The sequence below is a fragment of the Sceloporus occidentalis genome, unplaced genomic scaffold (assembly GCF_023333645.1).
Source record: "Sceloporus occidentalis isolate IW3139 unplaced genomic scaffold, rSceOcc1.0.p SCAF_1, whole genome shotgun sequence".
Lineage (NCBI taxonomy): Eukaryota > Metazoa > Chordata > Lepidosauria > Squamata > Phrynosomatidae > Sceloporus > Sceloporus occidentalis.
This window is the reverse complement of record NW_028316981.1, coordinates 161,873,216-161,893,461: the sequence shown is the minus strand read 5'-3', so window position 1 is coordinate 161,893,461 and position 20,246 is coordinate 161,873,216. Positions and strand designations below refer to the sequence as shown.

The following is a 20,246-nucleotide window of genomic DNA, read 5'->3' as shown; positions in this document are numbered from 1 at the left end:
AAAGGAACTTTTCAAGCTCTACACTGCACCTTAACCCAGCAGATGGGTGCAATGATTTTTTTCACTACAAGCCTTTCTCTGAAGGCCTACAACAGACACTTCCCTTTGAGTGAAAACAGAATTAATGTTTTTAGGGGAAAGCGGCTTCTCCAGAAGCACTCTTACTGCTGTCTCTCCTAAATGCACCTTTTCTCTCTCCCCTGCCCAGAGTCCAGTCCTGGGGACAGGGAGGAAAATGCATGATTTGGTACACTGAAGTAGAAGCTTGCCTGTCTGCATCCTTCATTATAGTCCCCTTAATTTGCCAAGAATCATCATCATCACCCCCATCCTCCCCCAAATCGCTAGGATTTTCTTTTTAAAAGGAGGTTTAAAATAATACAGTGATTAATATATGACACATATTTGTGAAGCTGCTAAAAAAAACACCTGAGGCATGGGGGGTGGGAGGGAAAACTGTCAGCAGAGATAGCACTCAGTTCAATGGTTCACATGTCTATCTCAGCTTCAAAGCTGGGAGGAAAGTAGGCTCACAGGCCTGGCTCAGAGTTGTTGTTGTGTGCCTTCAAGTAGTTTCTGACCTATGGTGAACCTAAGGTGAAACTATCAGCAGATTTTCTTTTTCTCAGGCTGAGACTTGCACAAACTCACCCTGTGGATTTCCATGGTTGAGAAAGGTTTTGAACCTCGATTTCTAGAGTCATATCCCACCACTCAAACCACTACACCAAGTAAATTATCCTGGCTCAGGGACCCGATGTAATCAATATTGTAAATATTAGGTCTGCCTTTACTTTTCCCTCTTATGTTAGAAAAATGTCTGAAGATGACTATGGTTTTTTTTTATACTTTCCAATGTTTAAATTTAGGCAACATTTACAGCTTTCCCTTATGGGGTGTCTCCTAACATTCTGGACTAAAATTCACATTAGTACCAACAAACAGTTAGGGATGATAGAACCTGGAGTCAAAAAATCTAGAGGGCCTTATTCTAAAGAAAGCTCAGTGCATCTCTACCCCAGAGAATAGTTTGAAGAGATACATTATTATTCTACTTGAAAGCTGGCCCTGTAAAGTCCCTTGATTTGAGACTGCTTAGAAACCAATGTAACCTTCTCTGCACTTTGGGGCAAGGTTATAAATCCCTAGTACTTCCACAACCACATTTTAGAATATCTTTCAAATACATCTGATGTCTTCTGTTACATGAAGCATTCCAGATACTAGATAGCTAGGCTATGTCTTGAGTGCAATAATAAGCAGCCAACACACACAACCACTGCTATTATTGTTACAACCAAGGGTAGCTGGTGGATCCATTGCTGTATGGGATGGTGCTGTACCTCTCCTGCACCACGTTGCATTTCTGATACTGTACACTAATCCTGAGGTTTGGCATTAGGAGAGCCTCCCATATAACTTTGAGTTGCAGAAGAAATGGTCACAAAACTGAGAGTAGATTCCTCACCCTCACAGCAATGGATCCATCAACCACTCCTGGCTACAACAGTGTGCTTGGTCAGTTTCAGAAGCCATCATCATCATCATCATCACCATCATCTGCCTTTACTGCTGTCATATTGTAAGCCTGAGGGCAGGGAACGGTCTATTATCCCCTCTGTTGTAAACCGCTCGGATTCCCAGTGATTGGGCGGTATATAAATAAATCCTATTATTATTATTATTATTATTATTATTATTATTATTTACAATCCTATAGCTGGCAGACTGCTGGTATCCTGCAGGAATAAGATACTCCTTTGCATGTATGTGCTTGATGACTCTTTCTCCACACTGCGCAACTGAGCTGACTCGTCTTTGAAAGGAAAAAAAGAGGATCCTGGAATTCATTCTGCAGGGGCCAGTCCTTAAAATCTCTAGACACATTCATTAAGCACTTCCAATATCCAAGGAAAAGAAACACATGTTCATCACCTCCCAACATCAATGTGGCTGAAGGACAGGCAGAGCAATATGGTTCCTAACAGAAGCAAAAGTCAGATTCAGACAACATCATGCCCCCACCCTTCCAAAAACCACCAATATTTTCTCTAGTAATTCCACTGTACAAACCAAAGTTGTCTGAAAACATCTGACAAGTGACTGTTTGTTTAATGGACAAGTTAGACTTACACCTTTTCCAACATACACTGGTTGTTGAGTCCATTGACTATTGGAGCCTTTCAGGAATCTTGGATTCAATCAAAAACTTTAAAAAATCAACAAAAAGAGGAATACACCGAATCCAACCAAAGAAGCCTTTTTATAGACTTTTGGTGTTTGTTGGTGCAGGAGTTAGGAAGAAGGAAAAAAGCAATATACAGCATTGAAGATGTCCCGTCTGTTTGTCCTTCAGAGCTGTTCTCAGGCTGCATCTACATTGCAGAAATAATCCAGTTTGACTCCCATGCCTCAATGCTATGGAATTCTGGGAACTGTAGTTCGTTGTGGCACCAGAGCTCTCTGACAGGGAAGGCTAAATATCTCACAACACTACAGTTATTAGAATCCCATAGAACTGAGCCATGGCAGTTAAAGTGGTATCATACAGGATTACTTCCGCAGTGCAGATGCAGCCTAAGAGAGAGAAAAAAAAAACACCTCCTTATTTCTTTGCCTATGCTAGTGTACAATTTCCAACAGTATGAGGTATGTATGTAATCACCTCATCAAAGTCGGCAATGATCTCATTGAGGAGCCGCAGACATTCAACACCCTCATTGTTGGCTTCCAGCTCCACATAGAACTCTGAGAAGTTGCTGATTGAGGCAAACATGACAGCTACGCATTCGCAGGACTGGTGGTACAGCTCATCATTTAGACGCTCACGGGCTAGGAAGTGGGCAGCCACATCTTTGGGCAAGATGTTATGTAGCAGCCGGCGATTGTAGGCCTGCAATTCTTCCATTTCCTCTTTCTCACCTGTAGCCTGGGAGAGATTGTGATGAGGGGGAGTGAAACATTATCTGTTACACCAGGGGAAAACATAAGATAAATTTTGGGCTACTTATACATCCCTGAATGATATGTAGTAGATCAACAGGGACCTCTGGCAAAATTGTGCAGAAACCGCAATAACTGCACCCCCTAAATTTTACCAGCTGAATCGAGCAAACTTGGGACAATGTTAAATGGATTTTAATATAAAAGACTGGGCTATGTTCTATCTTGGTATTCAAAACAAATCCCTAGGCTCAAAATTGATTAATATTAAGCTTGTGCTGGTCAATGACCATAATAAATATTTATTGTGTTCTTAATATTAAACGTATGTTTTTGCACCACTTCTTGTAATTCCTCAGTATTACAACCGGTTAGATTTGAGGAGAAGGTAAATCGGAGGGATTCCGTTTTTGTCTCAACTTGTTAAGGTTTAGTTTTTGCAGATTAAACTAGACTTTTCCAGAGTCCCTACCTCTAAGGCAGCTAATACCTTTCACCCTGGAAAGGCCAGCTGCTACCTCACACAGAGCTTGTGTGACAAGGAGTATCTCCCTGATAGGGACCAGCATCTCTGAGAAGCTGCAGTGTGGCCTTTAGCCTATGAAGACACCAAAGGTTTTCTTGGATTGAGAACTTCATCAACCAGGAGAAGGCACAGCAGAGCAGACTCTTCTCCAAAATCCCTACTTCTCTTCACCCACCCCACAATTACCTGTTGTTTCCAGAGGAAGTCTAGACGGGCTGTAGACTCCACCTGCTGAGCATGCAAATAGAGAGCCAATGCAAAAAGCAGAAGGATGACAGGTGTCATGTACTTCAAGGCCACTTTGCCCTCTGCGGGACTACGAAAAGAAATGGAGGAGGGGGACAGAATTAAGAACCAAAGAGAAAAGGAGAGAAAAAGGTATTATCTTTGCCTTCATATAGCTCTGCCCTTCATGATCTTTGTTTCTCAAACTCTACTAACACGCATTTCCAAGCGTCTCCAGATTTTTGAAAACAACTTCAACCCATTCACCCCTTTCTGACCATCTTGGCTGGAGTTCTGTTGCATATGGCAACAATAATTCCTTATTTTTATGGCTGCATGCTATATGCAGAAAGATGGAATATACACTGAAGCAATAAATAAAAATACTGTAAGTTCACTTCTGTTTTTCCCTTTCTGAGAATGAATCATTGCACAAAACCCATGTTTTCAAGAAGTTTTTTGCATAACCCTTTAGGCACCATCCCTAATGAATTGAAGCCTAGGTATACATAACTTCTTTTGTTTATAATAGTCCTTTTTTCACTATTTCTTTTCCTCCACCCTAGTGGAGTCACTGGGGTTGGCGCCACCTGGTGCGGCAACTCATGGACTCGTCCCATCACTGACCTCCTCCCATACCACACAGTACAGAATCCTTAGTATTATTTTTTGTACTAATGTTACTCATAAATGGCAATTCCTGTTTATCACTGAATGTAGTGGCAATAGTTGTGACATAAACAACTAACAAAATTAAAACAATAGCTTTAAATTACATTATCATATGCGCAGCCTAAATGTATTTACATGTATATAGTTTCATGTGGTTAAAAATGGGTAAAATGTGATTATTTTAAAGACTTTTTTAAAAAAACAAAAATTAACACTTAATTTTTTTAAAAAATAAAGTTTTTAAAATTTTTATTTTAAATAAAGCTGGAGCCTCTCCCTTCTCCCACTGACTTTGCCCCACTCATACAATGTCAGAATCTTAAAGGGACACAGAGAAAGGTCACAGTCCATTTCTGCCAAAAGGTAGATGTTTGGGAAGCAGTGGTGTCACCTGGTGTAGTCTGCAGCCCCCACACTCCCTACTGATGCCCCTGCTTCCCTCACAGTCTAAATCTCAAATTTCAGCTCCTCAGAGCAGATACCCATCTTGTACCTCTGCTACTTCTATATGTTACTTACTACTGTAGGTATTATACATGCACTGTAACGAGCAAACAGACTTGCTCCCTCAGAAGCACAAAAGTCTTCTGAAAATCAAAGTCCATCAGTCTCCAAACTCCAAAAGAAATCAGTCTTTAGGAGAGAGGAATTAGCAATGTGTAGTCCTTCAGATGCTGTTGAATTGAAACTAATATCATGCTTAACTGATACAGTCAATGGTGAGGAAGGAGGGGAATAGCCATTCAACAACACCTGGAAAGCCACATAGCTGCTTTAGGAGACTAAGTAAAATGCCACCACACATTCCTTTCTAACATTCACAGACAATCCCTTCCCAATTCCCTCTAACCTAAGCATTAAACATGGACCTAGAACAGTGCAGGTGGGGCAGAGGCTGGGAGGGGCAAGCTTCCTTCCTGCAATAATCAGGCCCCAAGGGTCAGGACCAACAAGATGCCAATGTAGTTGAGCTCCCCAAAGAACTACAAAAAATGTTCTAGTTTATAGGCATTTTTGCCTTTGTTTAGTAAGGTCTTGTACATTCTCCTGAGTTCCTTGATATTAATTTTATGCATTAAATATTTTCTTAATTTTTTTTTCTCATTGTTTTCATAGTAGTCACATTGTTACCTGCTTTAGCTGATGCTATTCTTTTTCTTGTTGTTCACCGTATTCTTCTGGCTTTACTGTTTCATTTACTGTTTGTAAAACTATACATGCAAGTATGCAAAATTCACCATAACTTGCCTGCCAGCTTTGAGGCTCCCTTCTACATTAAAAAAAATCCAGGGACCTTAGCAACAAGGAGAAAAAACCTACCACACTGTTCTGCCTTTTCCACAGGTTTGGCAGCACTCTCAGCAGACTCCAGATGTCTTCTATCAACCCTGCTTCCCCCCCCCCATCCCCCCATCTGTTTTGTCTTTCAGTCCATATCGGGTTCCTACTCACCAGTCTTGACTACTGTATGTTTCATTGAAGGCTGGCCTGTTGTGGTAAGGAGAAGAGAAGAAGTGTGTCTACAGAGAGAGGAACAGGCCATCCGCCAGCATCCCCACCTCCCCCAAACCCTCCCCTCTGCAACCAAAGCTTGGAAAAAGTAACCTTTGGGCTACAACTTCCAGAGGCACTGAATCAGCATGGTTGCTGGAGGTTCTGATAGTTGGAAGTCCAGAAAAGTGACTTTGCTAAGCTCTGCTCAGGAGTCAATACTTGCCAAGGCAACTAAATTTTGGGACATGTTGGAAGTTGGGATATGAACTGGGGGAGGCAATGAACCCCACCCCTTAGGATTTTGCAAGGGGAAGAAAGACTGACCCATACTCACCATTGAGGGACAAAGGCAGAAGGAAGGATGCTGCCTAAAGCCAAGGTGAGTAGATTGCCATATGAATGAGTGTTGGAATGTATTAGGAATTTAGGAATGTATTAGGAATTTAGGAAGGACTTAAAAACCTTCCTTTTTCAACAGGCATTCCCCAAATAGATATCCTGTGGGCCTCCCTCCTCTTTTCGTGGCCAAGAGGTTGGGTCATGGGGCTTTTTTAATCTTTTAATTTTTTTTCCTCTACTGTAGGATTGTGTATTGGATGTTTTTATTGTATTCTTATTGTAATTTTTATTGAAATTGTTTGCTTTTACTGTTGTGAGCCGCCCTGATCGAAGGAAGGGCGGCATACAAATAAAATTTATTATTATTATTATTATTATTTTGCTTGGCTTTAGACAACAATCTTCCTTCTGGCTTGTCCCACAATGGCCATAGTTAAAACTGGACTTGTTATCTCATTTCCATACCACAAGGTTTGGCATTTCTATTGTCATTCTCGCACACACAGCCAGCTTATATAAGTCTATCCCTGGCCCCTCCATTCCACTCCATGCATCTGAGGAAGTAGACAAGCTCATATTCTTTCAGTTAGTCTTAGAGGTGCTACAAGATCCCTTTGCATACTGATTTTCCAAACTAACCATTATATCTTTGAATTCTAAGTTCTTAATGGTTTTCAATCCATCTCTCTAATGTCACATACCAATCCATCACCACTGGTGATGTTCACTTTACCATTTCTTATCACCAGTGGGTCAAACTACAGGTGAGGTTCTCTTGCATGTGGCTTCCCCACCCCAGCCCTGCACCATTTCTCATTTTTAAAAAATCCCTAATCCAATGGTGCTTCAAACAATTGTCTTAAGGGAAAGAGTATTTTTCCTATCAGCAATTCTGCTAAAAATTTGCTCTCCATACTGAATTGTGTTTTTTTTTACCTCAATGGGGAAAACCACAGGAGTATTCATGCAAGGTAGAAGGAGAAACAACATGCTAGGGGTGCATTTTAGTAGGCAAATCCTCCAAAGAAAAAGCACCCTTCCCCCTATATATGTATGTTGGCCCACTACCTCACTTTGTTATCTCTATAGTTGCATTTTTGTGAAACGCTGGAGAAAAAAATATTCCTCAGTATAGCTTGGCTCTCAACCAACTGAAGTGGTTTACTTAAGTGACTGTTCTCATTCTCCCCTTGATGCCTCATAGGTCTACAACTCACCCAGAACCTTTATGTGACAATGGCCTGCTTCCCCCCTGCCCCGCCCCCGGCAAACCCCCCACAATCTTTCCTACACTTTGAGAGCAGAAACACATCTTTTGGTTTGTGCTCCTTTGGAAAACCCCATGTAAAGGCTGGTGCTATACATTACTCTCAAGAGTAACAGCATCATTATCATGACCATCACCAGCACCACATTATTATAATACATTGTTGTTGTTATGGGCCTTCAAGCCAACTCTGACTTACAGCAGTCTTATCCTACAGTTTTGTTGTTGTTATTATTATTACTACTATTATCAATGGTAGTGGTTCCCCACACTTTGGTCCTCCAGATGTTTTGGACTTCAGCTCCCATAATTCCTGACTGTTGGTCAAGTTGGCTTGGACTTCTGGGATCTGAAGTCCAAAACAAGTGGAAGACCAAAGGCTGGGGACCATTAGATCCGTAGCTGAACATTTCCTTTTTCTTAGTTGCATGGAAGAAAACAGGCCAGATATGAGACTCTCTTCCACCTTTCATCGTGCAATAGCAAGTACATTTCTATACCGCTTGTCAGTGAACTAGCACTCCCTAAGCGGTTTATAATTGCAAGCCAATTGACCCCCAACAAGCTGGGTAGTCATTTTACTGACTGAAAAAAGGATGGAAGGCTGAGTGGACCTTGGAGCCTTCCTCTAGGATTGAAATTTACAACATTGTGGCTGCAAAACAGGCATTTAACTACTGCACTGTAAATCAGCATTACAGCTTCTCATGGAGAGGACTCTGGGAGCCAAGGCTAAAGGCTGAGATTCTTCCCACCCCAGCAAGAGAAGAGGATTCTTACAGGGTATTAGCAACCACCAGCAAGTCATAGTTGTCAAACAGCATCCCCTGGGGGCCCTCAGCCACGGCTAGGTACACAACCTCCATCCCCACCAGCAGCGCCAGCTTCCCAAGGCTACTGATGTGCAGGAAGACAGAAGAGGCCAGCAGACTCAGCAGCACTGAGTATGTGAAGTACTAGAGGAACAAATGAGAAAGAGAAAGAGATGTAAGAACCCCCCCTCACAAAATCAGATTAGTTCCTAGAATCCCATACTCATTCTCTTGGGACAAGCACAACGCCTCTGATTCCTCTCGAACTGAGAGACTTCGAGGCCTAATCCAGAATAGCTTTAATGTTATTTTCCCTTCCTCTTGCCTCCACACATACAGATACCTCAACATCCTACCTTTTACGCTCCATGGCCCAAATAAGCAATCAGCTATCAAGGTACTCCTTGGGAGGGGAACAAGTAGTGGTGGTGGTGGAAGAGGAGGAGGAGAAGCAATCCGCAGAGTGCAAAGTAAATGCTCAAATGTCTGATGGAGCCCAGAGTCCCATTCACAAAGTTTCACACTTTTGATTCAATCGGATCCCATCTCCCTCACAATGAAATATTTCTAGGCTATACATACCTCAGGGAAGCTGCAGTTAGAAGCACCATTTCCCTGGCAGGGAAGAATGTCTGACGCCAATGAGTAGTTGAGGGCATGGACGAGGCAGGGCCCAACAGCAGCTGGAGTAATGTTGAGAAATCCGGCAATACAGTCTTGGAGCCAGAGCCGGCTGCAAGCAAACTGGGTTGAGGGAGGGAAAAATGGCTAGCTATGTAGGACTGCTAATGAATTCGATCCTGTGCTATTGTTCCAGAGATACCCAACCTCAACATCTCAGAGATTTATGGCAGCAGAGATGGGGAGCCAATGTCCTGAAACCCTGAGATTCTAGGGCTGGAGACAGACAATAAGTTTCTCAGAGAGCTGACAGTGCTTGAAAGCAGAGCTGCTTCTTATTGTATGAATATCCCAGAGTTTGGAAACATTAGTATTACAGCTAACATATTACCATTAAATTGTTAAACAAAGGAATTCACTGTCCTAAATCCAACTGAATCCTAGCAGAATGGGGGGGGGGGGGGGGGAGGGGAACCCACTATGTGCAAGTAGTCATGCAAAGCAGCAGTGCAAAAAAAGGTGTACAATAAAAACAGTACTGGACTCCACCTAACTAGGATAGTGAGCCACTGCTAGTGCAACAGGCCTTGCATTAACACAATAACATAATTGGACATGTGTCATGTTAAGAGAAATGTGATTTTAAAAAAAACATTAATTACTTGACTCAATTGTTAGACTGAATATTATTTTAATTTTTTTTAAAATGGACACCAACAAACTAAAGAAATGAGAGGCATCATTAATCAAAAGTAGCATCACTGGAATTTGATGATTAAAGGAACCATTTTTAAATGGTTGAAAATTATGACAATTTTAACAAGGCTCAGTGAAGAATTAATTTTAACAGATTTGCTTCCAAGTGTTGGCACCATTCTGGCTACTTCTGTTTCTGATACGCAAGCCTTTCTCTTGTTTTAAAAACATGCAACAACGATTTGATCAGAGGCAGCTACAGGATAACAAAGTTAAAGAGGTGTGGGGGTCTGGTGATGCCTCTTCAACTACTCTGTTTTGCATCCGAAACAAATATTCCTTCTTTCACTTCAGATACATTGCACAGTTTATAATCATATGATACCACCTTAGCAGTTATGGCTTCATCTTGTGGAGTGCTAGGAACTATAGTTTGGTGAGATGCTTAGAATTTTCTGCTAGATCATTTTAGTACTGTAGCTTGGGGGAGTGGACTGCAACACTCTCTAGAGAGAATCCTATGTCCCACTAAACTTCCAGGAATAAGCACAATGGAAGCACAACCCAAAAGTGGTATTGAATTGCTGTAACTGTGTGGTGGAGATACACTCTTTGTCTCTGGCCTACAGCAAGCATTATCATCCTTCATGACATCCACCAGATTTGTTCTAAACTGTCCTTTCCAGGACCATCACACCAACCCACCTCCTGCCTCAGCACCCACTCCCCAGTCCTCATACCATGTTGATAAAAGCAGAGATGAAGACAAGCAGGATGGCAGCAACACCTGTGATTGTGCTATTAATCCGAGACTGGATGATCTTCCGGGAGACATGCTGTAAGGTAGCAGGAAAGGGCTGTAGAGAGTCACATAAGGTAGCATATGAGATGCAGGGAACCAAGAAGTTACCACCATTCCCACCTGCTTAGGGCTAAGAGGCATTAATGAGATGGAACCTGAGCAATGAAATAGTTATGAGGTCCAGCTCACATTCCCCTCAACCTGATTACAATTTTGTATATGTTTTACTGTATTCTTCGTCTTTTTGTAAGCTGCCTTGAGGTCCAGCCTGGGAGTAATGTGAGATATAAATAAAATGATGGATGATGGATGAATGGACATGAATCCAGATAGAAATTTAGCTTGTTTGCTCAGCAGAACTTTGGGGAAAAGGCTTTTTTGGAACTATAGCTCCCAGAATTTACCCAGTAAAATTCCCACCTGGCCATGCTGGCTGAGGGACTCTGGGACTTGTAGTTCAAAAACAAGTTTCCCGGGCTCTGTGGAGCTCATGCTTGCTTGTAGATTAGTCCCAGGTTCAATCCCTAGCATCACCAGTTAAACAGATCAGATTACAGATGACAGTAATGGCCTCCTACTGTTAATACCAGGCTAGACAGCATTCTATGTCTAGTTGCCCAAGACTAGACAAAGGAGGAAACTACAGGGGATAGTTTCTATAGGTAGATGAACCGGGAAGACTGTGCTAACTACAAAAGGGAAGTTGGATTATATTTTGAAAAATGTCCATAAAACTGCCAGGCTGTGATTTTTCCTTGATCTGAACAGCCACAGGATTGCTCTCCTGTTGCTGGCTGCTGACCTGCTTAGCCTTGGTTTACTACACCCTTAGCTTGACAGAAGCTTTACTGGTAATGCAACAGGACATTTGCTAAGACCAGCAAATCAAGGCCTCAAGGGACTGGAAGGACACCGTGACTAAAATCCCACTGTGCCCTGGTGGGGTCTATAGGCAAGCGGAATGGAAGTGTTCTTAGGACAGATCAGAGACCATTCATTTGTGGGGTCCCACTGAAGGAAGAATCAGAAAGGACGTCACTTACCCCAAGGCAAGAATAGATGGCGCAGACAAAAAGGATGGTGGCCAGGATGCTGAAGATGCTGATGTAGGCACCAAGCATCAGAGGGGAACTGTGGGGAGATAGGCAAGGATCAGGCATGCCTGTTTTGGCTATCACCATAAAGTTTACTTTTCACCATCTATCTGCTTCAAACATATTGATATATGGTATCGCATAGTATAGTGGTTTGAATGTTGGACTACAACTCTTGAGACCATTGTCCAATTCCCAGCTTGGAAATATAATCCATTGGGTGACTTTCGGCAAAACACATGCTCTCAGCCTCATAGGAAGGCAATGGCAAACTTCCTGTGAATAAGTCTTGCAAAGAAAACCCTATGACATAGTTACCATAGGTCAGAAATGACTTGAAGGCACACAACAACAACTATACCATAACTGTGTCAATGATCTTATATTTTGTATTAGGGTGCTGTATAGAAGACAGGAGCAACTAATTTTTTTAAAACAGTGCTTTCCTTCCTCTGAGGATCCCTTACTTTCATGACTAGGTTGGCTTTATTGGGAAACAGCCTTTCCTCCTTTCTTCTTCCATAAATATCAAAACAAAAATCTCCACCAAAACAGTTGATCTTACTAAGCACTTCATCCCCATATGACCTGACTTCACACAGTAATGTTAACAAAATTATAAATTTCATCAGGCTGCTACTGACTTTCCCTGATGAGAATCACCATACAATGCAATATGCATCATGTTGGCAGGGGTCGATAGAAGATGTAGTCCAGTACCTCTGGAGAATACCAGATGGGAAGATGCTGGCCCAGCAAATGACATTCTCCCTACCTGGATGGTCCTCTGTGTTTTCTCTCATCTTAAATATCAGATGGGCAGTACAGTTGTGAGTAGAAGCTTGAATGTGGTATCTACAAGAATGCATCTATTCACAGGGAAGCACTGTATGTGTATATGCCTCCTACTTACTACAAATGAAATTCCGCAGTAATTTCCCTGGAGCATCTATGGTAGCAAATAATTTCACTGTGTCAAGTGAAAATTGGATAGAGGACATCTTGAATTTCTACTTGAATAACCAAGTGGAGGCCCACTGATTCAGATGGTAGGAATAAGATCTTTGAAGTCTCCTACTCCTTCCTCTAACAAAAGCCTTCCTCAGTCTAGGGTTTTCCAGATACTGGTGGATTGCAATTATTAGCATTCTTAAACATCAGCCATACTAGCTGAAACTGTTGGAAGTTGTGGGCTCACAACACGAAGAGGGCTCCAGGTTGGTGAAAGCTGCTCTGGACCATCAGGGAATGCTTTAATTAGGAATTGGCAGCTTTGAGATGCAGTCCATCCAATGAGAATACATCACAGTAAGCGCTATGTAGATCTTCAAGACTGTGCTTGGGACTATTCATTTGTACACCTTAGTGTATATAGATCCTGCCCACAAATGCACCGGCTTGAAAAGCTTAGTTTACACAGCTATGTTACATACTGGTGTCCTGTGGTGCATACATCTTCACTTTCTGTATGCATGCACACACAAGTGCGTATGCATATGTACATACATGTTTTCATGTAGAGTACACAGTGAACATACTCTTGCACATATGTCACTTACTGAGGGAAGATAACTATCTGGATACAGCATATGAAGCAGAAGACCAGCACCGTGCAAGCCACGTAGCCCCCAAAACGAGTATCTACCTTTTTGGAATACTACAAAAGGGAAGGAAAAGAGAATGGGTATTACTACAAGATGCTCAGGGCTCATGTTAGAAGAACCATTCAGCAAGCAAGGATGGAAAAGCAAAGGGAAGGGATACCTTTCTCTCTAACTCAGGTTTCTGGAAAGTTAGCAGGAATCGCTTGACATGATCCTTGCGCAGCTGGTCAATGCTTCGAGCATCAATGGCACGGCCCAGAAACTCATCTACTTCATCTTCAGGATTCAACGCTTCCTGTGTGCTTCGACTGCAAGAGAGTGACGGGTTAAGACAGGCCTTTCCAGTGTGAACTCCATCCATCTCTCCCCACCAGAGCGTTTAAAAATTACTTGTGAGGACTATACTCTGCCAAATCCCCCTTGTCTTAAAAAAGTAACTTTTCTACCTTTCCTACACAGTTGGTAAAGGGGTTTTCCCCACCCAGCCCAGAACCTGCTGAAAACACAAAAGGGACATATAATAATAAAGGCACTCACTTGTCCTTACTGGCATCATCAATACCCTAAGGAACAAGAAACAGAGAAAAATCATTTTCAAGTGCACACAGTTTTTTAAAAAATAAAATCTTACACATACCACTACAATTTATATATTGAACAAACTGTATGTATGCTCTTCCTCTATGTCATTCAATTACGTTCACTTTAAAATGCATATCCAAAATGGAGAAATGCCAGACAATTGTGACAGAATGTTATTGATCCTGCATGTATCCGGTGAAGGTCTGAATTTATTTCATTGCACTAATGAAAGTTAGAAAATAATGAGGCAAGCATCATGTGCTCCAATATGGTCAACTGTTTAGTCATTTTAAAATAACCCAAAACATTTTGGCCTTTATGTGAAAAGGCCCTCTTCAGGAGCAGAAATCACTGGAGTTATAAATACTCTCCAAAACACAGAACCCTACTGGTCCATTTCTGCTGAAGGTCTCTGAGAAAGCCTTTTCTCGTAAAGGCTGAAATGTGTTGGGCTATTTTAAAAGGAATAAACAGTTGACCATCTTAGAGCACATGGAACTTGTCTACTTATTGTTTTCTGCTTTTAACATGTTTTTCAGTTCTCCACTAATGAATGTCAGCAATAGCTGTGAGTTTAATGTCCACATTAACCAGTTTCTCTTACTTTACCACCTGTCCACAACAACTGATATTATTTATATTCATATATGTGTGTATCAACAGTCACCACACATTAGACCATCATAAGAAGGAGGATATGTAGAAATAGAAATTCGTGAAAGTTCAAAGCCAAATTCTGCATTGTTTTTATTTTTTATAACACCCTCTGTCCTCCCATATCGTCTATTTCACACAACAGCCTCATGTTTCACTCTGGTCCCAGTCTTTAGGTCCTACTCTGCTTTTGAGAGCTGAGAAGAAAAATGGCACAAATGGCATTCTAATTCCCAGGCTACTTGTACACTACGTTAAACAGACAAAGAGTAGCAGAGCCCTTCCCTGAGCTCACAGTCCCATCACTGAACACACATAGGAGTGCAATAAATCTGCCTCACCTGGCCTTTGGCCAAACAAACTGTAATGCTCTGGGCCTTCAGCATACCAGTATGGCTAAGATTTACAGCTAGAAGGCAGGGAGGCCTGCAGGCTGGTTAATGCTCAACTTTGTAGGTGTGGTAAAGGGGTAAGAAAGAGGCCCAAGAAGAGCTTGGAAATGTTATTGGAGACAACATTGTCGACCCTTCTCTTTCAGAAAGCCATCATGTCATCTCTACTGCCCACCTAACTTTAGGCACAAGTCCTGACTTACTCTGACAGCCTTTTCTACTATTTTTATTTATAGATACATTTATGTTTCACCCTTACAGCCTAAACAGTTCCTAGAGTGCAGAGACATGGCTATGTTAGTCTGGAATATCAGTATGCAAAGGGATCATGTAGCACCTTTGAAACTAAGGTCCAAAACAGACAGCAGAAATAATTCAGATTGAGATCGCTTTAACTGTCTTGGCTCAGTGATAGGGAACCCTGGGAATTGTAGTTTATTGTGGCACCAGCGCTCTCTAACATAGAAGGCTAAATGTCTCACAAAACTACAACTCCCAGGATTTAAAGTGGGCATTTAAAATGGTCTCAAACTAGATTATTTCTGCAGTCTGTTTCAAACCTAACTGTGTGAAAGAAGTTGTAACATAAGCTTTTGTAGACTTGGTCTACTTCTACTACATCTGAGGAAGTAAACCAAGTCTACAAAAGCTGATGCCACAACTTTTTTCACAGAGTTAAGATTCCTAGAGTGATTACACACTGACACACATGCCACTAACCATCACTAACAAAATATTTAAACAGTACAGCATAACGAATATAATGGTGAAATCACATTGTATCAGGGGCAATAAAATAATGAACCCATATGGAACTTCAGCTGAAAAAGTTTTCACATGGTTCTGAGAAAATAGCAGAACTGGCATCAGACAAGCATGGTGGGGGAGTCCAAGATGGCAAGCCACCCTCTGGGAAAACTTGCTTCACCTTAGACTAAGAAAGGACTCAAAGAAGATCCTGAGGTATACTGGTGCCAAGCCATTTAGGACTTTACAAGTCAACAACTGGCATAAAATTGTAGCTGTGTAAACCTGTTTCATTTGAGGGCAACAAGTGTTGTGCAAGATCCACCTGTTTAAGAACCTTGCCCAGAAGGGAAATTCTCAGAAACAGGAATGATTGTGAAGATTTATGTGTGACCATAGCACCAAGTCACAAGACTACCTCTTATGAAACAAGGTATTCTTGGCCCTCCACATCTACGGATTCAACCACCCACATCTTGAAAATATTTTTAAAATATTTTTTATTTAAATAAATAAATTCAAAAAAGCAATTTTATGCATTTTTCTATTTTATATAAGGGAAACCATTTCATTACACCATTGTATTTAATGGGACTTAAGCATCCAGAGATTTTGGTATTCATGGGGGTTCGTGGAACCAAATCTTAGCAGATACAAAGGGCCTACTGTATTTATTTAAAACCTAGCCAATCAGGCTCCTGGGAGGAAGAGCAAGGGTCGAACACACAGGTAGGCGCCCTCACTTTTCTAACCCCCATCCCATTCAATGCATTCTGCAGTAGAAGTGCATCCCAACAAAACATGACTCTACAGCGTTCTGAAAACATTCATACACACTATAGTTAAGGTAGCATCCATATTCCTGCACATCCAAGCAATTTTATCATTAAGATGTTTAGCAAATGAGTCACAGCAGGCTTCTCCAACTACTAACTGTGGGCTCAGACACAGTAAGTCCCACAGAACTCACTGGGTGACACTGTATGGATGCAAGAACAGTGGTCATGAAGCACTGATGTTTTTGGCACCATTGCTGCTACAGAGACAGCTTGAATGTGAGCTTTCCCTGTACAGTGCTACCTCGGGTTACGAATTTAATTCGTTCCGCGGCGCCGTTCGTAACCCGATACATTTCGCAACCCGAAAAGCCGCTGGAAAGCCGCTAGCCGCTAGCCGCGCTTTGAATTTCGCGCCGAAACGCGCCGAAAAGATTTTCGTAACCCGAAAAATCTTTCGTTACCCGGAACAGTTTTTTTAAATCTAACTTTTTCGTACCCCGGAAATTTCGTAACCCGGTCAATTCGTATCCCGGGGTACCACTGTATTAGGTTTCACTGTGATGCTTCCATCACCTGCATTTTGGTCAGAATAGCAGATGAAGAGGAAAATGGCTACTATCCAGTCAGCACTGACACTTACAGGTGATTGTGTTTACTGCCTAACTAACAGAGCAACCAAAGCACACCACTGGTAGATGAACATTAACTACATCAACCAAATGCTCTCAGGAATACACCTGATCCATCAGCCTCAGGGACCATGGTCTGGGACCCAGTCTCTGAGAAGATGGGCTAGATCACAGTCCCAGAAGCTGATGGTTAAATGGATTTAGTTACAGGAGGATGATAAGTACTGTAAATTTCACCAGGAGGAGATCTGACCAAGGAAGAGGATGACAGAGAAAGGTAGCTTCTGAGAAACTTAAAAATGCCTGCAAGGCTGGGTGTGGAAATGAATTCCAAAAAAGCAAAAGCCTTGTTGCTGTTGCTGTTGTGTGCCTTTCAAGTCATTTCCAAGTAATAGCAACCCTAAGGCAAATTTACTATGGTGTTTTCTTGGAAAGTTTCTTCAGAGGGGATTTGCCATTGCCATCTTTTGAGAATGAGAGTGTGTGACTTGTCCAGGGTCACCTAGTGGATTTATACGGCCGAGTGGGGATTTGAACACTGTTCTCCAGAGTAATAATCCAGCGCTCATACCACTATGCCACACTGGTTTTCCCTGCAGCACCTTAGCTCCTAACAAACATGGCACAGCAATGGATCAGATAAGGCAGTAACAACAGCCAAAGGGCAGGGCCAGATTACACTACAGCCACCTGCGCCATAGCAACAAGCCAGAGGGCATAAAATCACACCAGACAATGCACTGTCCCAAGCAGCAACACTGTATGTAGTGACAAAAGTTGTTATCAAAAGTGACACCATGGTGACCAACAGCACTGTACCAAAATCCACTAAACAGCCAATGCCATAGCAATAACTTGTATCTTAGCAACCAACAAACTGACTGTCACCCATAGCAATGGATGATGGGAGGCCGGGGGGGCTGTCACTTAGCAACTAGGAAATGGAGCTATTATCATGAAGAACATATTAAATAGTGGGTGGAATTACAATTTTTAAAACCCTGAGAGCATGCAAATTGGCTCAGAACCTTTGGATTTGCATAACGGGCTTTATCTGCACTTTGTTGAAATTGAGATGGGGCAGGGGAGCTGCACAACGGAAGGCTCATAACACGTTTGCTTTTTTAAAAACAAGCAAACCACAGATTAGGAGACAGCAGGCACCCCCAACTTAGTGCTACAATTCTAGCTGGGAATGCTAGAAGTTCAGGCCCAAATCTTCCAAAAGATACCAGGTTGAAGAAAGCTTGAATAGGTTCTTAGTCAGGAGTAAAAGGGTCCTTTTCACACTACACAATGATAACACTGTGATTTCATTTTCATAAAATCATAGAGTTGGAAGAGACTGCATGGGCCATCCAGTCCATCCCCCTGCCATGCAGGAAATCTAAATCAAAGCATCCCCGACAGATGGCCATCCAGCCTCTGCTTAAAGACCTCCAAGGAAGGAGACTCCACTACACTCCGAGGGAGTTTGTTCCACTGTCAAACAGCCCTTACTGTCAGGAAGTTCTTCCTAATGTTGAGGTGGAATCTCTTTTCCTGTAGCTTGCACCCATTGTTCCGGGTCCTAGTCTCTGGAGCAGCAGAAAACAAGCTATGACATTCCTTCAAGTATTTAAACAGGGCTATCGTATCACCTCTTAACCTTCTCTTCTCCAGGCTAAACATCCCCAGCTCCCTGAGTCGTTCCTCACAGGACATGGTTTCCAGACCTTTCACCATTTTAATAGTCCTCCTTTGGACACGCTCTAGTTTCTCAACATCCTTTTTAAAGTGTGGTGGCCAGAACTGGACACAATATTCCAGGTGGGGCCTGACCAGAGCAGAATAGAGTGGCACTATTACTTCCCTTGATCTAGACATTATACTTCTATTGATGCAGCCAAAAATCGCATTGGCCTTGTTAGCTGCCGCATTGCACTGTTGACTCATGTTAACTTTGTGGTCTACTTGGACTCCCAGATCCCTTTCACACATAGTCTCATTCAGCCAGGTGTCACCCATCCTATATCTGTTCATTTCATTTTTCAACCCGAAGTGCAGTACTTTAACTGCCATGGCAGCAGCCTATGGAATCCTGGGGTTTGCAGTTTAGGGAAGGGCATTGAGAATTCTTCTCCTTAGTGTTACTCTGGCGCCTCTGACCAAATTACAACCCTAGGATTCCATAGGAGGCAGCCACCATAGTTAAAGTAGAATCATAGCACTGCACTGTATAGTGTAAGCAGTAGTAGTTTGAGTGTTGGACTATGACTCTGGAGACCAGGGTCTGATTCCCAGCTCAGCCATGAAACCCACTGGATGACCCTGGGCAAGACATATGCTCTCAGCCTCAGGGGAAGGCAATAGCAAACCTCCTCTGAACAAATCTTGCCAAGAAAACCCCAGGATAGATCACCTTAAAACCAAAAAGCAGGTCCCATAGACCAGGAAAGGGTAAACTGGAGCCTGGGGGCCACATGTGCCCTCCCTGGCTTCTTTTTCTACTCTTGAATCCTCCAGATTGCCCTTTTTTGTGTGATGAATGGCCTCTTCTGGAAGCCTTCAGGAGTAAGCAATTCTCCTTTTAAACAATGTACCTTTTCACCCTTTAAACAATTCACCTGGCAACACACATCACAGCGTTTCACCTAAAAAGGCTAGATTTTCAAAACCAGAAGTCAGGTTCTGGCCACTTCTCATCTAACCTGTTTTCTGGTATCTGGGTTGCCCCCCCCCCCCACTTTCCATGTGTACCCCTCAATGAAATGCGAAAACACACACTTTTATTCTCTCGTTTAAAATAAAATCCAGGACTCCAGATTCTGCAGGATTAATTTAAAGTCTAAATTCCATACATGGTTATCAGAGCTGTAGCAATTTTTAAACCTTCTCTCTCTAAATTTCCCTTTCACCTTTCAATGGTTCTCTCTCCTCTACCAATTTAAACAGTCACACAAGTGTTTACTTAGAGTGGAACAGTAACTGCTCCATGCTGCAGTTACTATGGCTATAACAATGCTCCATTTGTTTTTGTTCTTTTTACACAAAAGAGAGAAAGAAGGAAAGCAGATATATTGTAGGGAGGTAGCAGTTAGGAAGGAAAAAACACAAAGGGGAAACATGATTCTGCTCCTCCAAAAGAGGCGCTGAGGTATGTAAAGTGGAGTGTACACTTGAGAAAGACAGTAGACGGTGGTAGCAAATTATACCATGAGAAGGAAATAAATATTAAACGTTCTTTCTTGCAAAATTCTCTTCAGACCTGGAACCCTTTAAACTACAAACCTATAGCACCATCATTCCACTTTTAACTGCCTTGGCAACACCATGTGGAAAGTGTGTGTATGTGGTGGTGGGGAGAGGCTATTATAATCTGGTGAAGT

General features: G+C 42.2%; 1 protein-coding gene across 2 annotated transcripts in view; it reads right to left on the bottom strand.

Moving 5' to 3' along the window:
- Positions 1 to 20,246, bottom strand: part of LOC149322568 (adenylate cyclase type 6-like) — a 67,149-nt gene that overhangs the window by 7,412 nt on the left and 39,491 nt on the right. For both annotated transcript variants that reach the window (XM_089479922.1, XM_089479932.1), the window contains 10 exons: positions 13,633 to 13,658; positions 13,256 to 13,403; positions 13,051 to 13,148; positions 11,441 to 11,528; positions 10,336 to 10,452; positions 8,861 to 9,022; positions 8,247 to 8,422; positions 5,819 to 5,854; positions 3,656 to 3,785; positions 2,666 to 2,929 (listed from right to left, as the gene is read on the bottom strand). In XM_089479922.1, the coding sequence (XP_089336048.1) occupies positions 2,666 to 2,929; positions 3,656 to 3,785; positions 5,819 to 5,854; positions 8,247 to 8,422; positions 8,861 to 9,022; positions 10,336 to 10,452; positions 11,441 to 11,528; positions 13,051 to 13,148; positions 13,256 to 13,403; positions 13,633 to 13,658 (1,245 nt within the window). The remainder of the gene's footprint in view (positions 1 to 2,665; positions 2,930 to 3,655; positions 3,786 to 5,818; positions 5,855 to 8,246; positions 8,423 to 8,860; positions 9,023 to 10,335; positions 10,453 to 11,440; positions 11,529 to 13,050; positions 13,149 to 13,255; positions 13,404 to 13,632; positions 13,659 to 20,246) is intronic.